Below are 22,310 nucleotides of genomic sequence, written 5' to 3'. Positions count from 1 at the left end.
GTCCAAGACAATTTGCCTGACCTGGAATGGGGCATCAGCCTGTTCAAACCAGACCTGTGGCTGTGAGGTCTAGAAATTCGGCAGTTTCAGTGAAACTGCATTCTACGTGCTTGGGTCGGTCATTGTTTGGTCCAAGTACTGTTTGGACTGTCAGGGTCACCAATGTAGTCGCGCTAGGCACATAGCCAGCGAAAGAACCACATAGAGTCAAAAGTGAGTTGAACCAACTGACTTTAATAGAACTCTCACACTTATTTAAATCCCTCAGAACCCGATGATGCTTGTGACTCCCGTGACCTTTATGACATCAGCCACCAGTCTGTGGGCTTGCCCTGGACCCGGTGCTCTCACAGACAGATTTGTTGCCGACTTGCCCACAACTCTGTTAGACGGTTCACCTTTTGCATGGGTGAGCCGCTACATGCTTTAGATCAGTCACGGGATCTTCTGGTGATCATCCTGTTCCTTTCTATATTTTTTTTACTGGAATACAGATGTTTTATTATTATGTTGGCAATATTTATGGATTCCACTGCTTTACAGTTAAAATTACGTCTGAAAGAACAGGATGTCCACTGTGCTTTTTGTTGATTAAGGACATTTCACTTAACAATGGAGTGGAATGCTGCCATGATGTTTATTTCAGTTCAAAAAACCCCAATGAGGTCACAAACTAAACCTGATAACTAGCAAAGTGCATTAAATTAGCTGAAACATTTTGAGTATTAACGTTCTTCTCTGATGGTTTTATCTAGAAGGACATTTCTTCTAATTAGTGGAGGACTAATGTATAATAAAAGATATGTAAAGGTCATTGCTGTGTGAGAAGGCAGTGAATGGACCCAGGCTAGGGTTCAAGGGATAGCCATTTTTAGTGCAGTTCTACCTTGTAGGCTGTGAGCTCAGGGAGGAGAGGTGGCCAACTGCGCAGGCGCGAGTGATGTTAGCAGGGTTCGGGCATCAGGTTTAAAAAGGTAACCTCCTTTCCATTTCCTTTAATTTCTGTGTGAGGGGGCAGTGAGAAATTAGTTGATTAGGGCTGTGTTGAAATGAGACAACTGTTAGGGCTAGAAATCAATTGAGATAACACGTAGAGAGTAATAAAAGGAGGGACAGCTATTGGAATGGTTCAGTGACATATTGAGGCTTTGTCTCAACAGCTGAAGAAGAGCCTGCTCCTCTTAAGGTAAGGGTAGTAAGTTTCTTTAATTAATTGTGATTATTGCAAGAATTAAGTTATGGGGCTGGAAGTTAGGGAAGTCCAATGTTCTGATTGCAGGATGTGGGAAGTAAGGGGAAGCACAAGTGTCCCTGAGGACTACACCTGCAACAGGTGCATTCAGCTGCAGCTCCTGGGAGACTGAGTTAGGGAACTGGAGCTGGATGAACACTGGAACATTCAGTTGTGATAGATAGGAGCTTCAGAGAGGCAGTCACCCCTAAGTGTAGGGAGGAAGGCAGCTGGGTAACTGTCAGGAGAGGAAAGGGGAAGAGGCAGAGAGAGCATGGTAGCCCTGTGGCTGTTCTCATTAACAATAGATATACAGTTTTGGATACTGTTGGCAAGGACAACCTACCAAGAAAAAATTGTAGTGGTCAAGTCTCTGGCACTGGGACTGGACCCTCAGCTCAGAAGGGAAGGAGGGAAGAGAGGAATGCAGTCATGGTAGGGGATTTGATAGTTAGGGGGGCAGACAAAAGGTTCTGTGGGAGCGATCGATTATCTTGGATGGTTTGTTGCCTCCCTGGTGCCAGGGTTTGTGATATCACAGATTGTGTGCTTCCGATTCTCAGAAGGGAGGGTGAGCAACCATATGTCATACTCTATGTAGGGACTAATGATGTGGGCAGGAAGAGTGAGGAGGTCCTGACAGGAAAGTTCATGGAGTTAGGAGCAAAGTTCAAGGAGAGGACTTCCAGGGTTGCAATTGCTACCCATGTCACGTGCTAGTGAGCCAAGAAACACAAAGATAATCCAGCTTAACACGTGGCTAAGGAGATGGTGCAGGAGGGGGGACTTCAGGTTTCTGGATCATTGGGGTCTCTTCTGGGGAAGGTGGGATGTGTTCCAGTGGGACGGTTTGCACCTGAACTGGAAGGGGACTAACATCCTTGCAGGTAGTTTTGCTAGTGTTGCTTCAGGAGGATTTAAACTAGATTGGCAGGGGGAGGGGAACCAGAGAGTTAGAGTAGATAGTAAGGTGGAGGTCGATAAGAGTCATGGAAGGACTGCATGTAAAGAGAGTTGATAGGAAAGAAATGATCTCACATGCATTTACTTCAATGTGAGGAGTATTGTTGGTTAGGCAGATGATCTTAGAGCTAGGAATACCACATGGGATTATGACATTATTGCTATTAATGAGACTTGGTTGCAGGAGGGGAAAGATTGGCAGTGAAATGTTCCAGGGTTCCGTTGTTTCAGATGGGATAGAGGCCAAGGGAGGAAAGGAGGAGATGTGTCATGGCTAGTCTGGGAAAATATCGCAGCTGTGCATAGACAGGATAGCACTGAGGACTCATCTACAGAGGCCATATGGGTGGAGCTGAGGAACGGGAAGGGCATGAGCTCACTAATAGGGGTTTATTGCAGACCACCCAATAGTCCGAGAAAATTGGAGCAGCAAATCTGCAGGGAGATAGCAAACCAGTGTGAGAAACAGAAAGTTGTGATAGTAGATTTTAACTTTCCACACATAGACTGGGACTCCCATATGGTAAAAGGACTAGATGGGCTGGAGTTTGTCACATGTGCACAGGAAAGTCTTCTACCTTAACATGTAGAGGTATCAACAAAAATAGATGCAATACTTGATCATCTTTCAGGGAACCAGGCAGGTCAGGTGGCAGAAGTATGTGTAGGTGAGGATTTTTGGTCCTGTGACCATAATATCATTAGTTTCAAGTTAAATATGGGGAAGGATAGGTCTGGTCCTTAAGTTGAGGATCTGAATTGGAGAAAGGCCAATTTTGAGGAAATGTGGAAGGATCTTGGAAGAAGAGTCAATTGGAATGTTATTTTCTGGTAAGGTTGCATCCAGCCTTCAAGGATGAAATTTTGAGCGTGCAGAGATTGCATGTACCTACCAGGAATAAGGGCAAAGTTAACAGACATAGGGAACCTTGGTTTTCAAGGGATATCAGAGTGATGGTTAAGAAAAAGAGGGACTATATATGCGGTATAGACAAAAAGGAGCAAATTAGCTACTTGCAGCATATAGAAATGTAAGAGAATGCTTAAGAAGGAAATTAGGAAAGCAAAAAGAAGACATGAAGGAGCTTTGGCAGATAATGTGAAGGAAAATCCAATGGGTTTCTACAAGTATATTAAAATTAAAAGGATAGTAAGGGACAAAATTTGTCCCCTAGAAAATCAGAGTGACTAACTATGTATGGAGCCTTATAAAATGGGGGAAATCTTAAACAATTTTTTCTGCCTCTGTATTTACGCAGGAAATTGGCATAGTGAATAAGGATGGAAGAGAAACAAAGAAAAGTGTCATGAAGCATATGGAGTTTAAGGATGAGGAGATGCTTGCTCCCTGGCAATGAATAAATGTAGACAAATCCCCTGGATCGGATATGATATTCCCCTGCACCTTGAGGGAGACAAGTGCTGAAATTGCAGGGCCCCTGGCAGATATATTCAAAATGTCCTTAGTCACAGGGGAGGTGCCAGAGGATTGGAGGGTGGCTCATGTTGTCCTGCTGTTTAAGAAGGACTCCAAGAATAAACCAAGCAATTTTAGGCCAGTGAGCCTGACATCAGTAGTATGTAAATTATTTGAAGAATTTCTGAGAGATAGGATATATAGTTATTTGGACCGTGATCAGCTGAATAGGGACAGTCAGCATGGATTTGTACGTGGTAGGTTGTGTTTAACAAATCTTGTAGAGTTTTTTTGAGGAAGTTACCAAGATGGTTGACAAGGGAAAGGGTGTGGATGTTCTCTATGTGGACTTTAGTAAGGCCTCTGACAAGGTTTCACATGAGAAGTTGGTTCAGAAGGTTAGGATACTAGATACATATATCTAGTAGAGGTTGCAAACAGGATTCGAAGTTGGCTTAGCGGAGGAAAACAGTGGTGATGAATGGTTGCTTCTCAGACTGGAGGCCTGTGACTAGTGATGTGCTTCAAGGATCTGAGTTGGGGCCATTATTGTTTGTTTTCTATATAAATGACCAAGGTGATAATGTGGTAAATTGGATCAGCAAGTTTGCTGATGACACAAAGATAGGAGGTGTTGTGGAATGCAAGAAAGATTTTCAAAACTTCCAGAAGCATCTGGAGCAGCTAGGAAATTGGGTTGATGGAATTTAAGGCAGATAAGTGTGAGGTGTGGGACTTTGGAAGAGCAAATCGGGGTAGGTTTTACACAGTAAATGGTAGGCCATTGAGGAATACAAAAGAGCAAAGGCATCTAGGAACACCTAGACATTGTTCCCTGAAGGTAGCATCGCATGTGGACAGGATTGTAAAGAAAGCATTTGGCATCTTAGCCTTTATAAATCAAAGTATTGTGTATAGAAGTTGGAATGTTATGTTTAAGTTATTCAAGTCATTGGTGATTCCACACTTAGAACATTGTGTACATTTCTGGTCGCCCGCAGCAGGAAATATATCAATAAAATCGAAAGAGTGCAGAGAAGATCTACTAAGGTGTTGCCAGGTCTTCAGGAGTTGAGTTACCAGGAAAGATTAAACAGGTTAGGATACTCCTTGGAACGAAGAAGAATGAGGGGAGACTTGATGGAGGATTTTAAGATTATGAGGGGTATAGACAGTGTAGATGTGATTAGGATGTTCCCACTTAGATTGGGTGAAATAAACATGAGAGGTATGGCTTTAGGCTGAAAGGGCAGAGGTATAAGAGGAACATTAGGGGAAAATGTTTCACTCAGAGAGTGGTAGGAGTGTGGACTGAGCTGCCATCCGATGAAGTGAATGGAGATTCAGTCTTGTTCTGGAGAGTTATGGAATAAGAGTAGGTCAGAGGGACTAGCTAGTTTTTTTGGTTGGCACAGACCAGAAGGGTCGAATGGCCTGTTTTTTTTATGCTTTAATATTCTATGGAAATAATGGACTCGAGAGCCTATTAGAAAACAATGAATATTATAAAAAGAGAATGAGCAGGAAAGGGTCATTTGAAGTAAAATGGAACAAATGATTTCGAATGTTTTCACATGGGTCTCATTGATCTGATTATCTGTATTGGTTGTGTAATGGATAAATATTGGGAGAATTTGGTAAGATTTAGAGTAGGTTACATACATACACACATTTTAAAACAGATCTTATTTGAAAGTAGAAGAATTCATATTCAATAACATTGCATGTTCTTTGGAGACTTTTATGCACATTTCACAAGTAGGTGCTAATTTAAATGACATCATGAAATGAATAGCCATTGTTTTGTAGGAGACAAACTGGCTGCAAGTACCTACAGTGTGCTCACAGAAAGGTCACTCCTGGGTTCTGTTTATCTAAGACAACAGCTTGACCAAGAGAGGAGGACTCCTGTGGTTTGCTGAAGAAGGTGGGTATTTTCTTAAGTGAGAGAGTCACATGGGCTTCCTGGCTGAGTTGGAGAGAGACAGAGAGGTGAGACCAATCTCAATAAGCTCTTTCAGCTTGTGTGTCTGACACTGAAAGGAGCTGAACAGTGCAAGCCAAGAAGAGCTAGTTGGAAACAGAAAGTTCCAGAGCAGTGGATGGCTGGAAGTGCTATCTGTCTGATGTTTCTCTTGGAATAAGTGGAACAGAAAGAAACTCTGTGATAGCCTGAAGAAAGAGGTTACCATCTGGAAAACCCTGATAGGGCAAGTTTCATCAGCGAGACCTTGAGGTGGTACCTCAGTTGTGGAAATTCTGGAATAACAAATCTCTGTCTGCAAACCCTACAAGAACCTTCCTGAGCAGTAAACATTTACCTTTCAAGCACCAAAGCCTGGAGAACTTTATACATGTTAAATTCTGTGCACAGTATAGAAATTGCCTGCATCCAGAGAACTTGGAAGAAGGAGAAGTGAGATTGAACTTTGAATCAAAAAACTTTTCTTAAATTTACACACACAGTGCATACACATGCACTTAGAATTAGAAAGGGGTTAATTTAGGTTAGTATAGAGTATAAGAATAGAGTTAAGTTAATGTTTGATTCGATTTTCATATTTAAAGTTGATTAAAAATAACTTGTGTTTTAAAAACTACTTGCCTTGGTGAACGTCTTTTGCTGCTGAGTTTTGGGGTCCTTTGGACTCGTAACAGTTGTTTAATGTAAACTATTATAGTTCCTCAGCATTTGGTTCAAATTTCATTCTGGTATTTCATTTCAATAAGCCAAGGTAACAAGCAGCACGTACTGGGAAATGTAAGGAGAAGCTAGGTAGGCTGGGACCAACTCAGATCCTTGAAGCACATCACTAGTCACAGGCCTCCAGTCTGAGAAGAAGAGTAAGGGGGAACTTTATCTTTCTTTGGCTTGGCTTCGCGGACGAAGATTTATGGAGGGGGTAAAAAGTCAACGTCAGCTGCAGACTCGTTTGTGGCTGACAAGTCCGATGCGGGACAGGCAGACACGATTGCAGCGGTTGCAGGGGAAAATTGGTTGGTTGGGGATGGGTGTTGGGTTTTTCCTCCTTTGCCTTTTGTCAGTGAGGTAGGCTCTGCGGTCTACTTCAAAGGAGGTTGCTGCCCGCCAAACTGTGAGGCGCCAAGATGCACGGTTTGAGGCGATATCAGCCCACTGGCGGTGGTCAATGTGGCAGGCACCAAGAGATTTCTTTAGGCAGTCCTTGTACCTTTTCTTTGGTGCACCTCTGTCACGGTGGCCAGTGGAGAGCTCGCCATATAACAGGATCTTGGGAAGGCGATGGTCCTCCATTCTGGAGACGTGACCCATCCAGCGCAGCTGGATCTTCAGCAGCGTGGACTCGATGCTGTCGACCTCTGCCATCTCGAGTACTTCGACGTTAGGGATGTAAGCGCTCCAATGGATGTTGAGGATGGAGCGGAGACAACGCTGGTGGAAGCGTTCTAGGAGCCGTAGGTGGTGCCGGTAGAGGACCCATGATTCGGAGCCGAACAGGAGTGTGGGTATGACAACGGCTCTGTATACGCTTATCTTTGTGAGGTTTTTCAGTTGGTTGTTTTTCCAGACTCTTTTGTGTAGTCTTCCAAAGGCGCTATTTGCCTTGGCGAGTCTGTTGTCTATCTCATTGTTGATCCTTGCATCTGATGAAATGGTGCAGCCGAGATAGGTAAACTGGTTGACCGTTTTGAGTTTTGTGTGCCCGATGGAGATGTGGGGGGGCTGGTAATCATGGTGGGGAGCTGGCTGATGGAGGACCTCAGTTTTCTTCAGGCTGACTTCCAGGCCAAACATTTTGGCAGTTTCCGCAAAGCAGGACGTCAAGCGCTGAAGAGCTGGCTCTGAATGGGCAACTAAAGCGGCATCGTCTGCAAAGAGTAGTTCACGGACAAGTTTCTCTTGTGTCTTGGTGTGAGCTTGCAGGCGCCTCAGATTGAAGAGACTGCCATCCGTGCGGTACCGGATGTAAACAGCGTCTTCATTGTTGGGGTCTTTCATGGCTTGGTTCAGCATCATGCTGAAGAAGATTGAAAAGAGGGTTGGTGCCAGAACACAGCCTTGCTTCACGCCATTGTTAATGGAGAAGGGTTCAGAGAGCTCATTGCTGTATCTGACCCGACCTTGTTGGTTTTCGTGCAGTTGGATAATCATGTTGAGGAACTTTGGGGGACATCCGATGCGCTCTAGTATTTGCCAAAGCCCTTTCCTGCTCACGGTGTCGAAGGCTTTGGTGAGGTCAACAAAGGTGATGTAGAGTCCTTTGTTTTGTTCTCTGCATTTTTCTTGGAGTAAGGGGGAACTTTATACAGCTTTATAAAATAATGAGGGGTAGAGATAAAATAAATCGTCAGTCTTTCCCCAGGATGGGGATGGGGATAGATTTAAACTGACAGGGGAAAGATTTGAAAGGGTCCTGAGGGGTAAGCTGTTCACTGACCCACAGCTTTGTATTTGGAACCATTACACCAAGGCTGACCAATATCAAAAGCTAACATCAAGTATGCAGAAGCAGAACCCAGAGACTCCACTACCAGTACTAATTCAGGCAGCACAAATGTGCCAGGAGAAGCAGCACACCAAGGCTATCCAGCACTTGGAGAAAAGCCAGGTTATTGATTTTAAATTGAATTTGAGATGTGTTAGCTTCACTAGATCTGTATAGCTCTTGATTGAATCTTCGTTCAAGAGCCGTGAGGTAACGATCTAGCCTTGGTATCCAGAATTCAAGCAACCGCTAGCCATGAGCAACTGGCAAAATAAAATATGGAAAATAAATTTTAAAAATTAAAGTGAATAAAATAATAGGTTAAAAATATACAAGTAAAATTGTAAAAGCAAATGTTCTCTGAAGTGTGAAAGATTATAGATATATTTTAAAGAAGATAAATTGGGGTAGGTTTTTGTTACAAGCCCACAGGATCTCAAAACCCAGCAGCAATAGATATTCACCAAGACAAATGGTTACTTTGTGGCGGGAAACACAGCCACCATGTTGAGGGTCATTAACAACTATTTTTATTCAAATTCAGCACCCTCCCCCCTTTTAAGGACAGCATGAGCTCAGTCACCTGGTGCATTGTGACATCATAATCGCTGCCCAGGGCGCATGCTGGAAGGGATGCTGGAGTCAGAGAGAAACCTCTGACGACGCCATTTCCCCATGGCTGCCCCGCCACGTGGCAATACAAGCGGGGCTGGTTCACCATGAGGCTGTGCACCGCCACACAAGCCCCCCCCAGAACCAGCTACGTGTCCTGTCACTTTGGCGGCCGGCCCCGGAGCTTGGGTGCAGTGGTCTCCACCAGATAAGTCCAGATGGGCCGCATTCAGGCAGTCCACTGTAAATAGTTCTTCTCTCCCCCCAAAGTCCAGGGTGAAGGTTCCGCAAGACCTGTGCAAGACTTTATATGGCCCCCTCATATGGTCGCTGTAGCGGTCCACCTTGTGGTCCCCTCCGCACAAAAATGGATTGGGCCAAGTCGAGCTCTTTGGAGAGATGAAATGGCCAGGTGCCGTGGCGTACCGGGGGTGGGGGAGCTAGGGAGGCTAGTCACCTGCGTAGATCCAGGTTTTTGTCGGTGGCCGTGGTGTCAGGATCTGGGCCGAAAAGCTCACCCAGCAGGGAAAGCAGTGCACCATAGACCATCTCTGCTGCTAAAGCCTGCAGGTCCCCCTTGAGTGCCGTCCTAATCCTGAGGAGGACCCAGGGTAGTTTGTCCGCCCAGTCTGGTCCAGAGAGCCTGGCTATAAGCAATGCCTTTATGTGGAACTTCTCCACCAACCCGTTGGACTGTGGGTGGTATGGTGGAGCTTGACCCCCCCAGGAGCTTTGCCATCTGAGTCCACAGGGCAGACGTGAGCTGCGCCCCTCTGTCGCTAGTGATATGCGCCAGGACTCCGAAATGGGTGATCCTGGTGCATGTCTCCGCAGAAGCCTCCTTAATCGAGCTGGCCTCCGGCCACCTTGTGGCCCGATCTACCACCGTGAGGAGGTAACGAGCCTTCTTGGACACTGGCAGGGGCCCGACGACATCAACATGCCAAGTCAAAGTTCTGGATGGGGGCTCAGGTGTTTCTGGACCTTGGAGGTCTGGCACCTGGTACAGTTCCTGGCCAGTTCTGCCACCTCCTTCTTCAGCCTGTGCCACACAAACTGTTCCGTGACCATCCGCATGGTTGTCTTTACCGCTGGGCGAGCAAGGTCGTGGATCAGACTGAAGACCTTCGTCCTCCAGTGCGGTGGGACCACTGGGCACAGCGTGGCTGTTGAGATGTCGCAGAGCAATGTGTCCGGGCTGCTGGGCACCCAGACATCCTTGAGTGTGAGGCCCGAGATGATGGTCTGCAAAGCCTGTGTCTCCACATCGTTCCTCTGTGCCTGAGCCAGTTGCTCGTAATCCAGGCCGGGCATGAGAGTGTTGATGGCTGGACAGGAGAGCGCATCCGCCACTACATCGTCCTTGCCGGCCTTGTGTTGGATGTCGGTCGGGACTTAGACACGTACGGATCCTTGGCCATTGCCAGTGCTTGAGTGAGGGTCTTGTGATGCATGAAGGCTGTGAACAGCCTGCCCTTGAGGAAGCAGCGGAAATGACGGATGGCCAAATACAGCGGCAGGATCTCCTGGTCGAAAGTACTGTATTTGAGCTCCAGCTGCTTGCTGAAAAAGGCCAGCGGGAGCCATTGACAACTGAGCCACTGTTCCAGAATCTCCCTCCCCCCCACTGCCATAGCTGAGGCGTCCACAGAGACCGCTGTGTGTGCCTCCGGCCGCAGGTGCACCAGCAGCATGGCGCTGGCTGGAGCCTCCTTTGTCGCAATGAAAGCCCTGTCTGCCTCCTCTGACCACGATAAAGTATTTTCTGTGGTGGCCATGAGCGCGAACACTGGGCGTTTGGTGTGCGCAGCTCCAGGGATGAAATGATGGTAAATGTTCACCATCCCTGCGAACTCTTGTAGACCTTTCAGGGTGGAGAGTTTGGGGAATCGTTGAACAGCTGCTACCTTCTCCGGTGCCAGCGCGGCCCCAGCTGCCGAAATGGTATGCCCCAGGAACTGGAGGAACTCCTTGCCGAACTGGCATTTGGCTGCATTGACCGTGAGGCCCAAGTCCGCCAGCTAGGCAAAGAGTGTGTGGAGGTGGGCTTAGTGTTCTTTGCGGTTGCGACTGGCAATGGGAATATCATCCAGGTAAATGAACACAAAGTCCAGGTCTTTTCCAACTGCATCCATGAGGCGCTGGAACATTTGGGCTGCATTCTTTAGACCGAAGAGCATATGCAGCAACTCGAAGAGGCAGAAAGGGGTGATAATGGCTGTCTTACCCACGTCATCTGGATGCACCAGGATCTGATGGTATCCCCGCACGAGGTCCACTTTGGAGAAGACCCATGCACTGTGTAAGTTGGCAGAGAAGTCCTGTATGTGGGGCACCGGGTACCTGTTGGAGGTGATTGCATCATTCAACCGACAGTTGTCCCCGCACAGTCTCCAGCCCCCGTACAATTTTGGGACCATTAGGAGCGGTGATGCCCAGGCGCTGTCCAAGCGCCAGACAATTGCCAGTCCCTGGAGCCTGGAGAACTCCTCCTTTGCCTGCTGGAGCTTCTCGGGCGGTAGCCGTCTGGGTCTAGCATGCAGTGGGGGGCTCTGTGTGATGATGTGGTGGAAGACGTTGGGGCAGGGCGGCGTTGAACCGTAACTCTAAGATGGCGGGAAATTCGTCGAGGATCTCATCGAACTCGTCCCTGGCGGAAGCTATGGTGGCGATTTCAGGCTTCTGCTATGTCTAGTCAGGTGGAGTGGAACGTTTGGGCGTTGACCAGCTTTTTGCCCTTCATGTCAACCAGTAGGCCATGAGCTCTGAGGAAGTCGGCCCCTAACGGTGCGTTGCCCACGGAGGCTAGGATGAACCTCCAGTGGAATTTCTCCTTCCTGATCTGGATCTGTGCCCTGCAGGTTCTGTTGGTCCTGATGGTGGAGCCGTTGGTCGCCCACAGGGCTGGACCTCGAGATCGGGTGGGTGTCTCTAAAGCTGTGGGGGCAAGGACACTGAGCTCAGGCCCGGTGTCCACCAGGAATCGGCGGCCGGTGAATCTGTCCATCACATGAAGGAGGCTGTTTATGTGGCCAGCCATCGCAGCCATCAACGGCGGCTGACCTGATTATTTCCCTGAAACCCACAAGGCTGGCGGCACTTACAAGCTTGCGCTCCCCAGTGCTGGTGGTAGAAACACCAGGTTGACTGGCCTTCCTCTGGCTTGGTCTTGGGAGCAGCTTGTGGTCGGCTGGCTCCTGGTCATGCCACCTGGTTGAAGGCTGCCTCGCTTTCCCTCTTCATGTGCCAAAGGGCATCCGCACAGGCTGCTGCTCTCCTCGGGTTCTGTGAGGAGCAGCTAGATGTCCTCTGGCATCTGTTCCAGGAATATCTGGTGGAAGAGAAAACAAGGCTTGTGGTCTTCCGCCAGAGTTAGCATTTTGTCCTTCAGCGGTGTACCGCTGGGGGGTGGTGGATGATGTCATCCACCCTTGCTGCCGTATCTTGGTACAGAGCGCTCATGACATGATAGAACATTGTGGCGTCTGAGGAGATGTTGCGGAGTTTAAATTGTGCCTGCCCGAACCACGTTCTCGGTTGGTGGGTCCAAAAGGGGGGAAGCTTGATGGAGACAGTGTTAACCTCTGCTGAATCCATGTTGTTTTGAGTCCAGAAAAACATCTGGGCTCGTCGGGGTCACCACTGTGGCAGTGTGAGCAGTGGAAGAAACACAGCCACCACACTGAGGGTCGTTAATGACAATTTTTATTCATATTCAGCATGCCCCTTTAAGGGCAGCAGGAGCTCAGTCACCTAGTGCATTGCGACATCATAATTGCTGCCCAAGGTGTGCACTGGAAGGGATGCTAGAGTTAGAGAGAAACCTCTGACAACGCCATTTCACCATGGCTGTCCCACCATGCGGCAATACAAGCGGGGCCGGTTCACCATGAGGATGTGCACCGCCACAAGTTACAAGTTGCTTTTAATTATTTTTAAACATGAGAACAGAATCACACTTTAACTTATCGCTATTGACTTAACTAACCTAACCTAACCCCTTTCTAATCCCAAGCGCACGTGTATGTAATGTGTGTGTAAGTTCAGTAAAGTTCTTTGATTCACAGTCCAATCTCACTTCTCATTCCTCCAAATTCTTATACTGTGCACAGAATTTAACATTTATAAAGTTCACCAGGCTTTGGTGCTTGAAAGGTAAATGGTAACTGCTCAGGAAAGTTCTTTGGAATTTTCACAGAGAGATTTGTTGTTCCAGGACAGCCAGAACTGATTTACATCCATCAGCCACTTCAGTGTCTTGCTGACGAAACTTGCCCCCTCAGGGTTCTCCAGATGATAACCTCTTTCTTTCAGGTCACCATAGAGTGCTTTCTTGTTTCTATTATTTCAAGTGAAACATTAGACAGCCTCTCCTCTTGCATGAACCACAATGGCTTTGACTAGGCTGAACTAAGCACTCATAACCCGTCATCCAAATGGAGTTTTCCACAAGCTTGCCAGCTTGTTCTGTTCCAGTCCCAGTTGCTGCTGCTGATTGTGAAACTGTAGAACTGATCTCTCTCACTCTCTCTCTCTCTCTCTCTCTCTCTCTCTCTACTCTCTCTGCTTGCAAGACCACATGACCCTCCTAGAACAGCAAGTTCTACTCCAGACAGAATGCGGCTCCAAGTTATTTCATCTGTTGCATTTTTGTAAACAACAATCCATTAGTGAAGTCTCTTGGGCACTCTCCAAAGCTTCTGCAAAGGTTCTGGGGCCGATATGTCTAGCATTATCAGAGCTCCAATATTTTAAATAAGATCTGGTTTAAAGTGTTTGTATGTGACCCACACTAAAAGCCCTGCCCCAATTTATCTCCCCAAAACATATCTATATTCTGTCAGACTTGTACCAGTAGTAACAACTGAACTTTTGATGAAGATGGGAATAAATATTCAGCCAACAGAGTGCCTTGGTCATGCTTTACTTGTAGTAGCTATTTGAATGAGCAATAGCGTCATTCTAGGATGAAGAGCTGGTTAATGCTGATTGCTGTTGGGATGACTCTCTTAAAATGTCCCTGCTTAGTAAGAGTCACCCTGGTCAGAGGCTTTATCTGTGAACTTGGGGGAGGTGGTGGGTTAATTATTTATAATGTTATTATTAGTCTTTTGGGGAGCTCTGTGAAAGGGGGGGGGGTGTGGGGGAACTGCAGCAGCAGTGATGGTTAAACATTTTTAAAGAATGTGACTGAAATAAAGTAAAATGCTTTAAGGTTTATATATTCACATAAGCGAAGTTTGTTTAGTTTAAGTACAGTATAGTATTTTTGTCTTTTAAACTGTTTATTCATGTAATGTAGATGTATTAGTTAGGCATTGAGTAAGCCTCAAGCAACCAGAAAATACTCTAATCCAGCATTTAAAAATCCCCATAGATACTGGATACCAAGGATTTTACTGTGTATAAAACATGAGTTAGACCCCACCTGGTATAGTGGAATATTGTGTTCATTTCTGTTTACCTCACCATAAGAAGGATGTAAATGCTAGAAAGAAGGTGCAGAGATTTGCAAGGATGCTGCCTGGATTGGAGAGCATCAGAGTTCCGATTTATTATCAGAGTGCATACATGACATCACATACAACCTCAAGGTTCTTTTTTCTGTGGGTGAGGCAGAATTACCACTTACTGGTAGTGCAAAAAAAACTATACATAGCATATACATATAAGCAAATAAAGAACTGTAAAAAAAAATATGCATGTAAACAAATTAGCCCTGCAATACAGAGAGAATAAAAGAAATCAATGAAGTGCCCAAGTAAGAGTACTTAAATGAGTCCTTGATTGAGTTTGTTGTTAAGGAGTCTGATGGTGGAGGGGTAGCAGCTGGTCCTGAACTTGGTGATGTGAATCTTGTAGCACCTATTCCTCTTTCCTAATGGCAGTGTTCCCTGTAGATGTTCTCAATAGTGGGGAGGGTTTTGCCTGTGATCTCCTGGGCTGTGTCCACTACCTTTTGCAGGGCTTTATGGTGAGGGGTATTAGTGTCCCCATACCAGACCACAATGCAGCCAGTCAGCATACTTTCCACTACACATCTGTAGAAATTTGCCAAGGTTTCTGGTGTCATACCAAACCTCCACAAACTCTTGAGGAAGTGCTGATGTGCTTTATTCATGATGCTGTTAGTGTGTTGGGTCCAGGAAAGATCCTTCAAAATAGTGACTCCCAGAAACTAAAATTTGCTCGCCCTCTCCACCTATTTTGAGTGAACCTAGTCTATTCTCCTTGGAGTGATGGGGGTGTGGGGAAGGGTCAGTCACTCTGATAACAGTATACAAGATGATGAGTGGCATTAATCGTGTAGCTGGCCAGAGGCTTTCCCAAGGCTGAAATAGCTAATACAGGAGACGTAGTTTTAAGTTTGCAGATGACACTGCAGTTGTCGGCAGAATCACAAATGACAATGAGGAAGTGAACAGGAGGGAGATGGATCAGTTCATTGAATGGTTTAACAATAACAACCTTGCACTCAATGTCAGCAAAACCAAGGAGATGATTGTGGACTTCAGGAGGAAGTCAGGGGCATATGACCTAGTCCTCATCAAGGGCTCAGTAGTACAGAGGGTCAAGAACCTCAAATTCCTGGATGTCAACATCTTCCGAGGATTTGTTCTGGAGCCTCCACATCATAACAATCGTGAAGGCAGCTCGCCAGTGCCTATACTTTGTGAGGTGTTTGAGGAGATTTGGTATTGTCACCAAAGACTCTCATAAACTTTTACATGTGCACCGTGAAGAGCATTCTGACTGGTTGTATCACTGCCTGGTGTGAAGGCACCAACTCTCCGGACACAAATAAACTCCAGAGGTTTGTTAACTTGGCCTGCAACATCACAGGCACCAGACTTCACTCCATTGGGGATATCTACATAAGGTGGTGTCTTAAAAAAGCAGCCTCTATCCTGAAAGACCCCCACCACCCAGACCACGCCTTCTTTACTCTGTTACCATTGTGGGGGGGTGGGGGGGAGGTACAGGAGCCCTAAAGATGAGCACTCAATAGCACAAGGACAGCTTCTTCCCCACTGTCATCAGATTCCTGAATAATCAATGAACCAAAGACTCTGCCTTACTTTTCGTGCACTATTATATATATATATTTATATTTATAATAATGTTTAAGATGGCTATAATATGATACTGCCACAAAACACTGAATTTCATGACTTGTTCATGAGAATAAATCCTGATTCTGCTTGAAAGTAAGTAGTGTGTGATGTGTACATGGAATGCACTGCTAGCAACAGTGGTGGAGACAGGTACAATTGGATATTTTGAGGGACGATTAGATAGGTACATGGAACTGAGAAAAATGAAGGACTATGCAGTAGTACTGTTTTAGGCAGTTGTTAGAGTAGGTTATTGGGTCAGCACAACATAGTGGGCCAAAGGGCCTGTACTGTGCTTCAGATTTCTATGTTCTAAAACTTAAAACATTAAAGTTCAGGAAGCTGGGACTCTGGACCTGCATCACCCTGGTCACAACCTTTACTCACTGTTTCCGTCAGGCAGAAGGTACACATGTCTGAAGTCCAGCACCTCAAAGTTCAAAGAGTTTTTAATTCAAGTTATCAGGATTTTGAACCTCCCCGTACTATCCTAACCTTAACCATAAATAAGTCCAGGATCACAAAATGATCTGCCTGCACTTTTTTTTAATACAAATTGCAACCGCTGATCCTTTTATATTTATTTCCATTTTTTTGTCTTTGCAATATTATGGTAACTTAATTTATACTGTTGTAGTTGGTGTATCTTACATCCTTGTTTGGCTTCAGCAAATAAGAATTTTGGGGCATTTGTTCATTGTACTTACGTAAATGACAATAAACTCATTACCTTCATAGAGGGCGGTGGGAATATGAGGAAATGATAGAGATGGCTACAATTGTAGCAGGCAAATGTGACTGACTTGTACAGTCTAGTTGGTCAGCATGGACAAGATGGGCTGAAGTGCCTGTTTGCATGCTGTAGAACTCTGAATCTATGACTTAACACATATGAAATATCTTAGCTCCTGATCTGCATCTCATCGAGGGATGATTATCCATAGCAGGAGGTGTTCTTGTCACTCAGTTATCTGAATGATAATTTAGTGTGCAGCTTCCAGCAAGCAGTAGACTAACAGAAGCTCCTTTGTGTTATCCCTCAAAATCTGGGCATTTCAGGAGTGGCAACCCTGTGTAAAGGACACTGAGAAGACGAACTGCAGCTCACTATGTGTGCATTCAACTAGGTCTGGCAGTGTGAAACAATCTGGCGGAAGTATTCTTAGTGTTGTGACTTTAAAAAAAAGAGCCAAGTGGAGTCTGGAGATTCTTTCTCCAGGACTCCCATGTGTGTTTGTTTCCTTGTGCTGAGTAAAGTCCTATTAGAGCTACGACAAAGTTAGATCCAGTATGGTTCGACACAAGCAGAAACCAGTTTAAAATTACATGGACATCTGCATAAGCAAATGCCTGTGTGTGAAGGTTGACTGAACAAGTAAATACTCTCTCTAGCATCCCAAATAATACTTGTCACATTCAATAGCCAGGCCACAATAAAACAGAGGCCCACTCTCATTTAAGAGTGCCTACCAAATAAGCATACTCAGCCCCAATTTCCCAAACGCAACTAGCTCCCTGACATATCAAAAGATCCAATGCCTGGCTGGTAGCTACTCTCATTATATTCACACACTCAATCACATTTACATCCAACTCTCCAGCATTCTGCTTTATTCTTAGTGATATGGCACAAATTTGTGGTCAGCAGGTTCAGCAGGCTATAACGACAGAGCATTGGACTTAAGAATGCTCTTCAGCCCAGTCACAAGTTTCCCTTACACTCCAGTGGAAATGGACACACCAAGATTCAATGTTTTTGCAGACTTTGTCTTATTAACAATCCACCCTGCCACAGCCTCTTTCTTTGCTTTATCTAAAAACTAAAAATTAGGAGGACGAGACCCCTATGGACCTTAGCTCCACCATAATTTTGGTCTCAGATATACACTCTGACCCCATAACCCTTGACTCCTGTATAATACAAAAAATACATCTAACTCGGCCTTGAATATATTCAAAGGCACAGCCTCCACAATTCTCCGGGGCCAAAAATTCCAAAGATTTACAACATGTCGAGAGATAAAATTCCTCATTATCTCTGTACGAAATGTCTGACTTCCTATTCTAAGCATGTTAGGCTGGTGATCCAAGAAAAAAATCTTCAATGTTGAAAAACTATCCTACTGGCTTAAGTAAACTCCTAGAGCTCAAAACTATTCTTCTACTCAAGTGTTTCTATTCCATTATATTTCAATATCTTCTAAAATCTAAATTGCATTCTTGTTTTTTTTGTTCTCTCATACTCTTATTTATCATTGGTCATACCCTATATTTGACAGCCTTTGACCTAAATGTGCCTGTAACTTGTTTTAAATGATGAAAGTTTTGAAGCCAGTCATTTCTGTCTAATTGATAATCTGTCCATTTCTTTGAAACGTATGTTTGCAGAGATTGTGAGGCCACTATATTGTTTTTAGCAGCAGCTCAAAAGCTTCTGTTGAATAAAGTTGCTCTCCAAATTTAATAATTGTAGTGAATGCCAAACCTAAATTCAAACTAAAATGACCTACTACATTTATTGTAATTGCTTTCATTAAACTATGATAGTAAGATGCTGTCATTATATTTCACTCCTTATACCAACAGGATTCAATGAATATCATGACTGAGAATGTTTTAAAAAAAAAATCACATTTTATTAAAACCAGCATTATCAGGCAATGTAATCATTAATTCATATTCACAAGTTTTCAGATATTCACTCACTATTAGAATCAACCAACTATTAACTCCATTTGGGCCTATCCTTCCTGCATTGATAGCATTAGATAGATACAGAACTGCAGATACTGGGATCAATAAGCAAATGATGAGAAGATGGGGTAACTTAGTGGATCTGGCAGTATCCATGGAGAGCAATGTTCAGACTGCTAAGTCTTGATAAAGAGTCCCGACCCAAAACATTGACCATGGATGTTGCCTGACCAGCTGAGTCCTTCCAGATTCAAATTGTTTGCTCATTGATCCCTATATTTGTAGTTCTGTGTTTATCTAGCACCGGAAGTTGTACTGGAACAGGGCATTTTGTTTAAATCATTGGAATTATCACTAATAATTCTTGACTTGCATCTTGGAAAGTCAGAAATTACTTTAGTAATATTACAGCCTAATGTAGGAACAATAATATTTTGCATTATTTTATTTGAATAATATATTAATTAAAAACATTTATATTAATATTTTTATTGTTGCTTCATATAAATTCCTTTTGCTATAACCTTCAGTGAAAAAAATGATTGAATTATCAGTGTGGACTGCTATTTGAGTTTAATTTATTGGTTTACTTTAAAGAGCACAAAACATTTGGATCTCCCAGATCCAGCTTCAAAAAACATTGTCTACCAGTCAAAGGTGCTTTGGGCCAGAGTTTAGTGAATTCCTGTGTTTTTATAACTCTTAAGCCAGCACACCTGCTCAAGATTCAGCAACAATGGATGATGTCCTGGTTCAAAGTGTTAGGAATTAATTATAGAATAGATTCAAATATATTGGGGTGATTGCAGCAGCAAATTTTAAATCAATACAGGTAATCAACAGCATTACCCTACAGTGGGTCAAATAAATCTGTCATCCATAACTTCCTCCTGAATCACGCCCAACTCCATAACCTACAAGAAAGGGGTGGACATCTAACTTAGCAGTAGTTAGTATCTGATAAACTCAGCATACTTCACTGATCAGTACTGGGGGCTACAAGCAAGGGATATTATAACCCCATTTGTTTTGACCAGTAACCATTTTAAAGTGAAGTGTTTCTGCAGTATTTCCTTGATCATAACATTGCGATGTTACGAGCCCAGAGGATCCCAAAACCCAGCAGCAATAGATATTCACCAAGACAAATGGTTACTTAAACAAAAGTTGCTTTTAATTATCTTTAAACATGAAAACAGGATCAAACTCTAACTTACTACTATTAACTTACTTAACCCCCTTCTAATTCTAAGCACCCATGTATGAAATGTGTGTGTAAGTTTAGAAAAGTTCTTTGATTCACAGTCCAATCTCACTTCTCATTCCTCCAAGTTCACTGGTTGCAGGCAATTCTTATACACAGAATTTAACATTTATAAAGTTCACCAGGCTTTGGTGCTTGAAAGGTAAATGGTTCTTGTCGGTTTTCAGAGAGAGATTTGTTGGTCGCTGGACACAAACTGATTCCTTCTAATCAGTCACATCAGTGTCTTGCCGAAGAAACTTGCCACATCAGGGTTTTCCAGATGATAACCTCTTCCTTTCAGGTCACCACAGAGTTATTTTTTGTTTCCCTTATTTTAAGTGAAACTTTAGGCAGCCAGTCCTCTCTTGTATGGACAACAAGGGCTTTGACCAGGCTGAACTAAGAACTCACAACCCGTCTTCAAAATGGTGTTTTTCCACAACTTGCTAGATTGTCCTGTTCCAGTCTCAGCTGCTGCTGCTGTACCCTAGCACTGTAGAACTGAATTTTCTCTCTCTCTCTTCTCTTTCTCTTCCAGAGAAACAACTTGTGACTCTCTCTGCTTGCAAATCCACATGACCCTCTTAGAATAGGAAACTGCACCCAGACAGCCTGTGGCTTCGGACCTAATCCTCCAAATTCTTTCATCTGTTGCTTTTTGAAACAACAATCCGTTAGTGAAGTCCTTCGACACTCTTCAAAGATTTTGCAAAGGCACTTGGAGCAGAGCTCCAGTATTTTAAATGAGATCTGTTTCGAAGTGTTTGAGACCTACCTTAAAAACCTGTCACAATTTATCTCCTTTAAAACATATCTATTTATAATATAAAATATAACATAATCTGTCACAGTGAAAAGCAAACATTATTCCCCTCATGATAGTCAATTCGAAGGACTATTTACAATAAGATCCAATAAATTCAAGTGTACTCTACTTTCCATTCTGTGGATACCTGCTATTGGTGATATTTTGAGCCATGCTTATAATACAACAGCTTCTCGACATCCTGCTTCTGACAGCACGACACCACTGCCCCAGAGCTGAGACTGCTAGAAGTGAAAATTCTCATTCCTTCAGTCCTTTCTTTTAACTTTACAGTATCTCCTCGGGTATTTGATATGATTTGTTTAACTTGCTTCTGCGAATAATGTAATGCAGAGTAGAAAGTAGCATTGTACCTGATCCAAGTACAGCTCCTGTGCATGTTATTTCTAAGATTCCAATAGGGCTCTCAGGAGATTTTACTATATCAGGCTCCTTTTCTGCAGAGACAAAATATGTAAAATTAAAAAAAATCAGTGAAATACATTCTCCAACCACAAAATGCTCTTTCAAAATATTAAACTTAATCTATGTATTCTGTCCTCAGTATGAGTTTCACCTACATACCTTATAGATAGCTAACATTAGTAACCATCTCGAAACGAGGCAGGAGACTGGAGTAAAGTTCACTTTTTAAATTTCAAATCTTTGTTCTAAACAATTGCACAGGTCTGTCTTTTTAATGGTGCACGTGGCTCATACAAAACAAGTAACAAAAAAGGCTACCCGTTCTCCAAGGTTGGTGACGACCCCGCAGAGTCGCGACCCCCCCCCCCCCCCCCCCACCACTGGACTGCAAAAATGGCTCTCTGAGCCAAACAAAAGTGCGCAGTGCACTTACTAAGGAGAAGGAGAACACCGACGGGAGGGGGGCTCAGCTGAGGAGCGGGTAAACACAACAGGACCAGCTGAGGGATGCCCAACACCAGGGCTCTCAGCTGGAAGAGGAGGAAAGTGACAGGAAAGGGAGTGAAAGGAAAGAAGAGCAGCAGCAGGAGGCCCAACAGATGAGTAGCCCAGAAGAAGAGGGCCAACAGCAAGAAGCCAAGCAAGAAGCCCAGCAAAGTGAGACAAGCAGGAAAGTCAGAAGAGACACAGATACAAGGAAGAGAAGAAGAAGACACAAACATGGGTGCAGACACAGAAGAAGAGGAAGAAGAAGATCAAGATCTGCATAGAGAAATAGAAGGTAAAACAGATGGACAGAATATAGATTAATAAAATTTTCAAGAACAAATGAGGGCATTAAAAGAATGGTTGACATTAGAATTTAGTAAAATGAAAAGTACAGAAGAAAAAGTAAGTATTTCTGTCATGACAGAAATTGGGAAAAGATTAGAAAATGTGGAAGAATGAGAAATGGCTGTAGAAATGGAAGTGAACGACTTAAGAAGAAAATTAGAAGAAAGTGACTAAAAAGTTAAAGAGTCACAAGAGTTGTTAGCTCAGAAGATTGATATAATGGAAAAGTGACTAAAAAGAGTCACAAGAGTTGTTAGCTCAGAAGATTGATATAATGGAAAACTATAGTAGGCAAAACAATATAAAGATAGTGGGCCTAAAGGAAGATGAAGAAGGCACAGATATGAAGGAATTTATAAAAGAATGGATTCCAAAGGTCCTGGGAATGACAGAAATATAGGAAGGAATGGAAATATAAAGGGCACACAGAACACTAGCTCCGAAACCAACGACACATCAAAAACCAAGATCCGTTTTAGTAAAATTTTTGAGATATACGAC

General features: G+C 44.0%; 1 protein-coding gene across 3 annotated transcripts in view; it reads right to left on the bottom strand.

Annotated features, from left to right (window-relative positions):
* Positions 1 to 214: 214 nt before the first annotated feature.
* The window catches only part of vcam1b (vascular cell adhesion molecule 1b), a 32,043-nt gene continuing 9,947 nt past the window's right edge, over positions 215 to 22,310 (bottom strand). For 2 of the 3 annotated variants that reach the window (XM_069938009.1, XM_069938007.1), the window contains one exon: positions 19,651 to 21,007. In XM_069938009.1, the coding sequence (XP_069794110.1) occupies positions 20,838 to 21,007 (170 nt within the window). In that variant the 3' untranslated portion in view covers positions 19,651 to 20,837. Of the gene's footprint in view, positions 484 to 19,650; positions 21,008 to 22,310 lie in introns of those variants that run through there. The other variant, XM_069938008.1, reaches the window with a different exon arrangement.

The sequence above is a fragment of the Narcine bancroftii genome, chromosome 5, assembly GCF_036971445.1.
Source record: "Narcine bancroftii isolate sNarBan1 chromosome 5, sNarBan1.hap1, whole genome shotgun sequence".
NCBI lineage: Eukaryota > Metazoa > Chordata > Chondrichthyes > Torpediniformes > Narcinidae > Narcine > Narcine bancroftii.
This window is presented reverse-complemented; position numbering and strand designations above follow the sequence as displayed.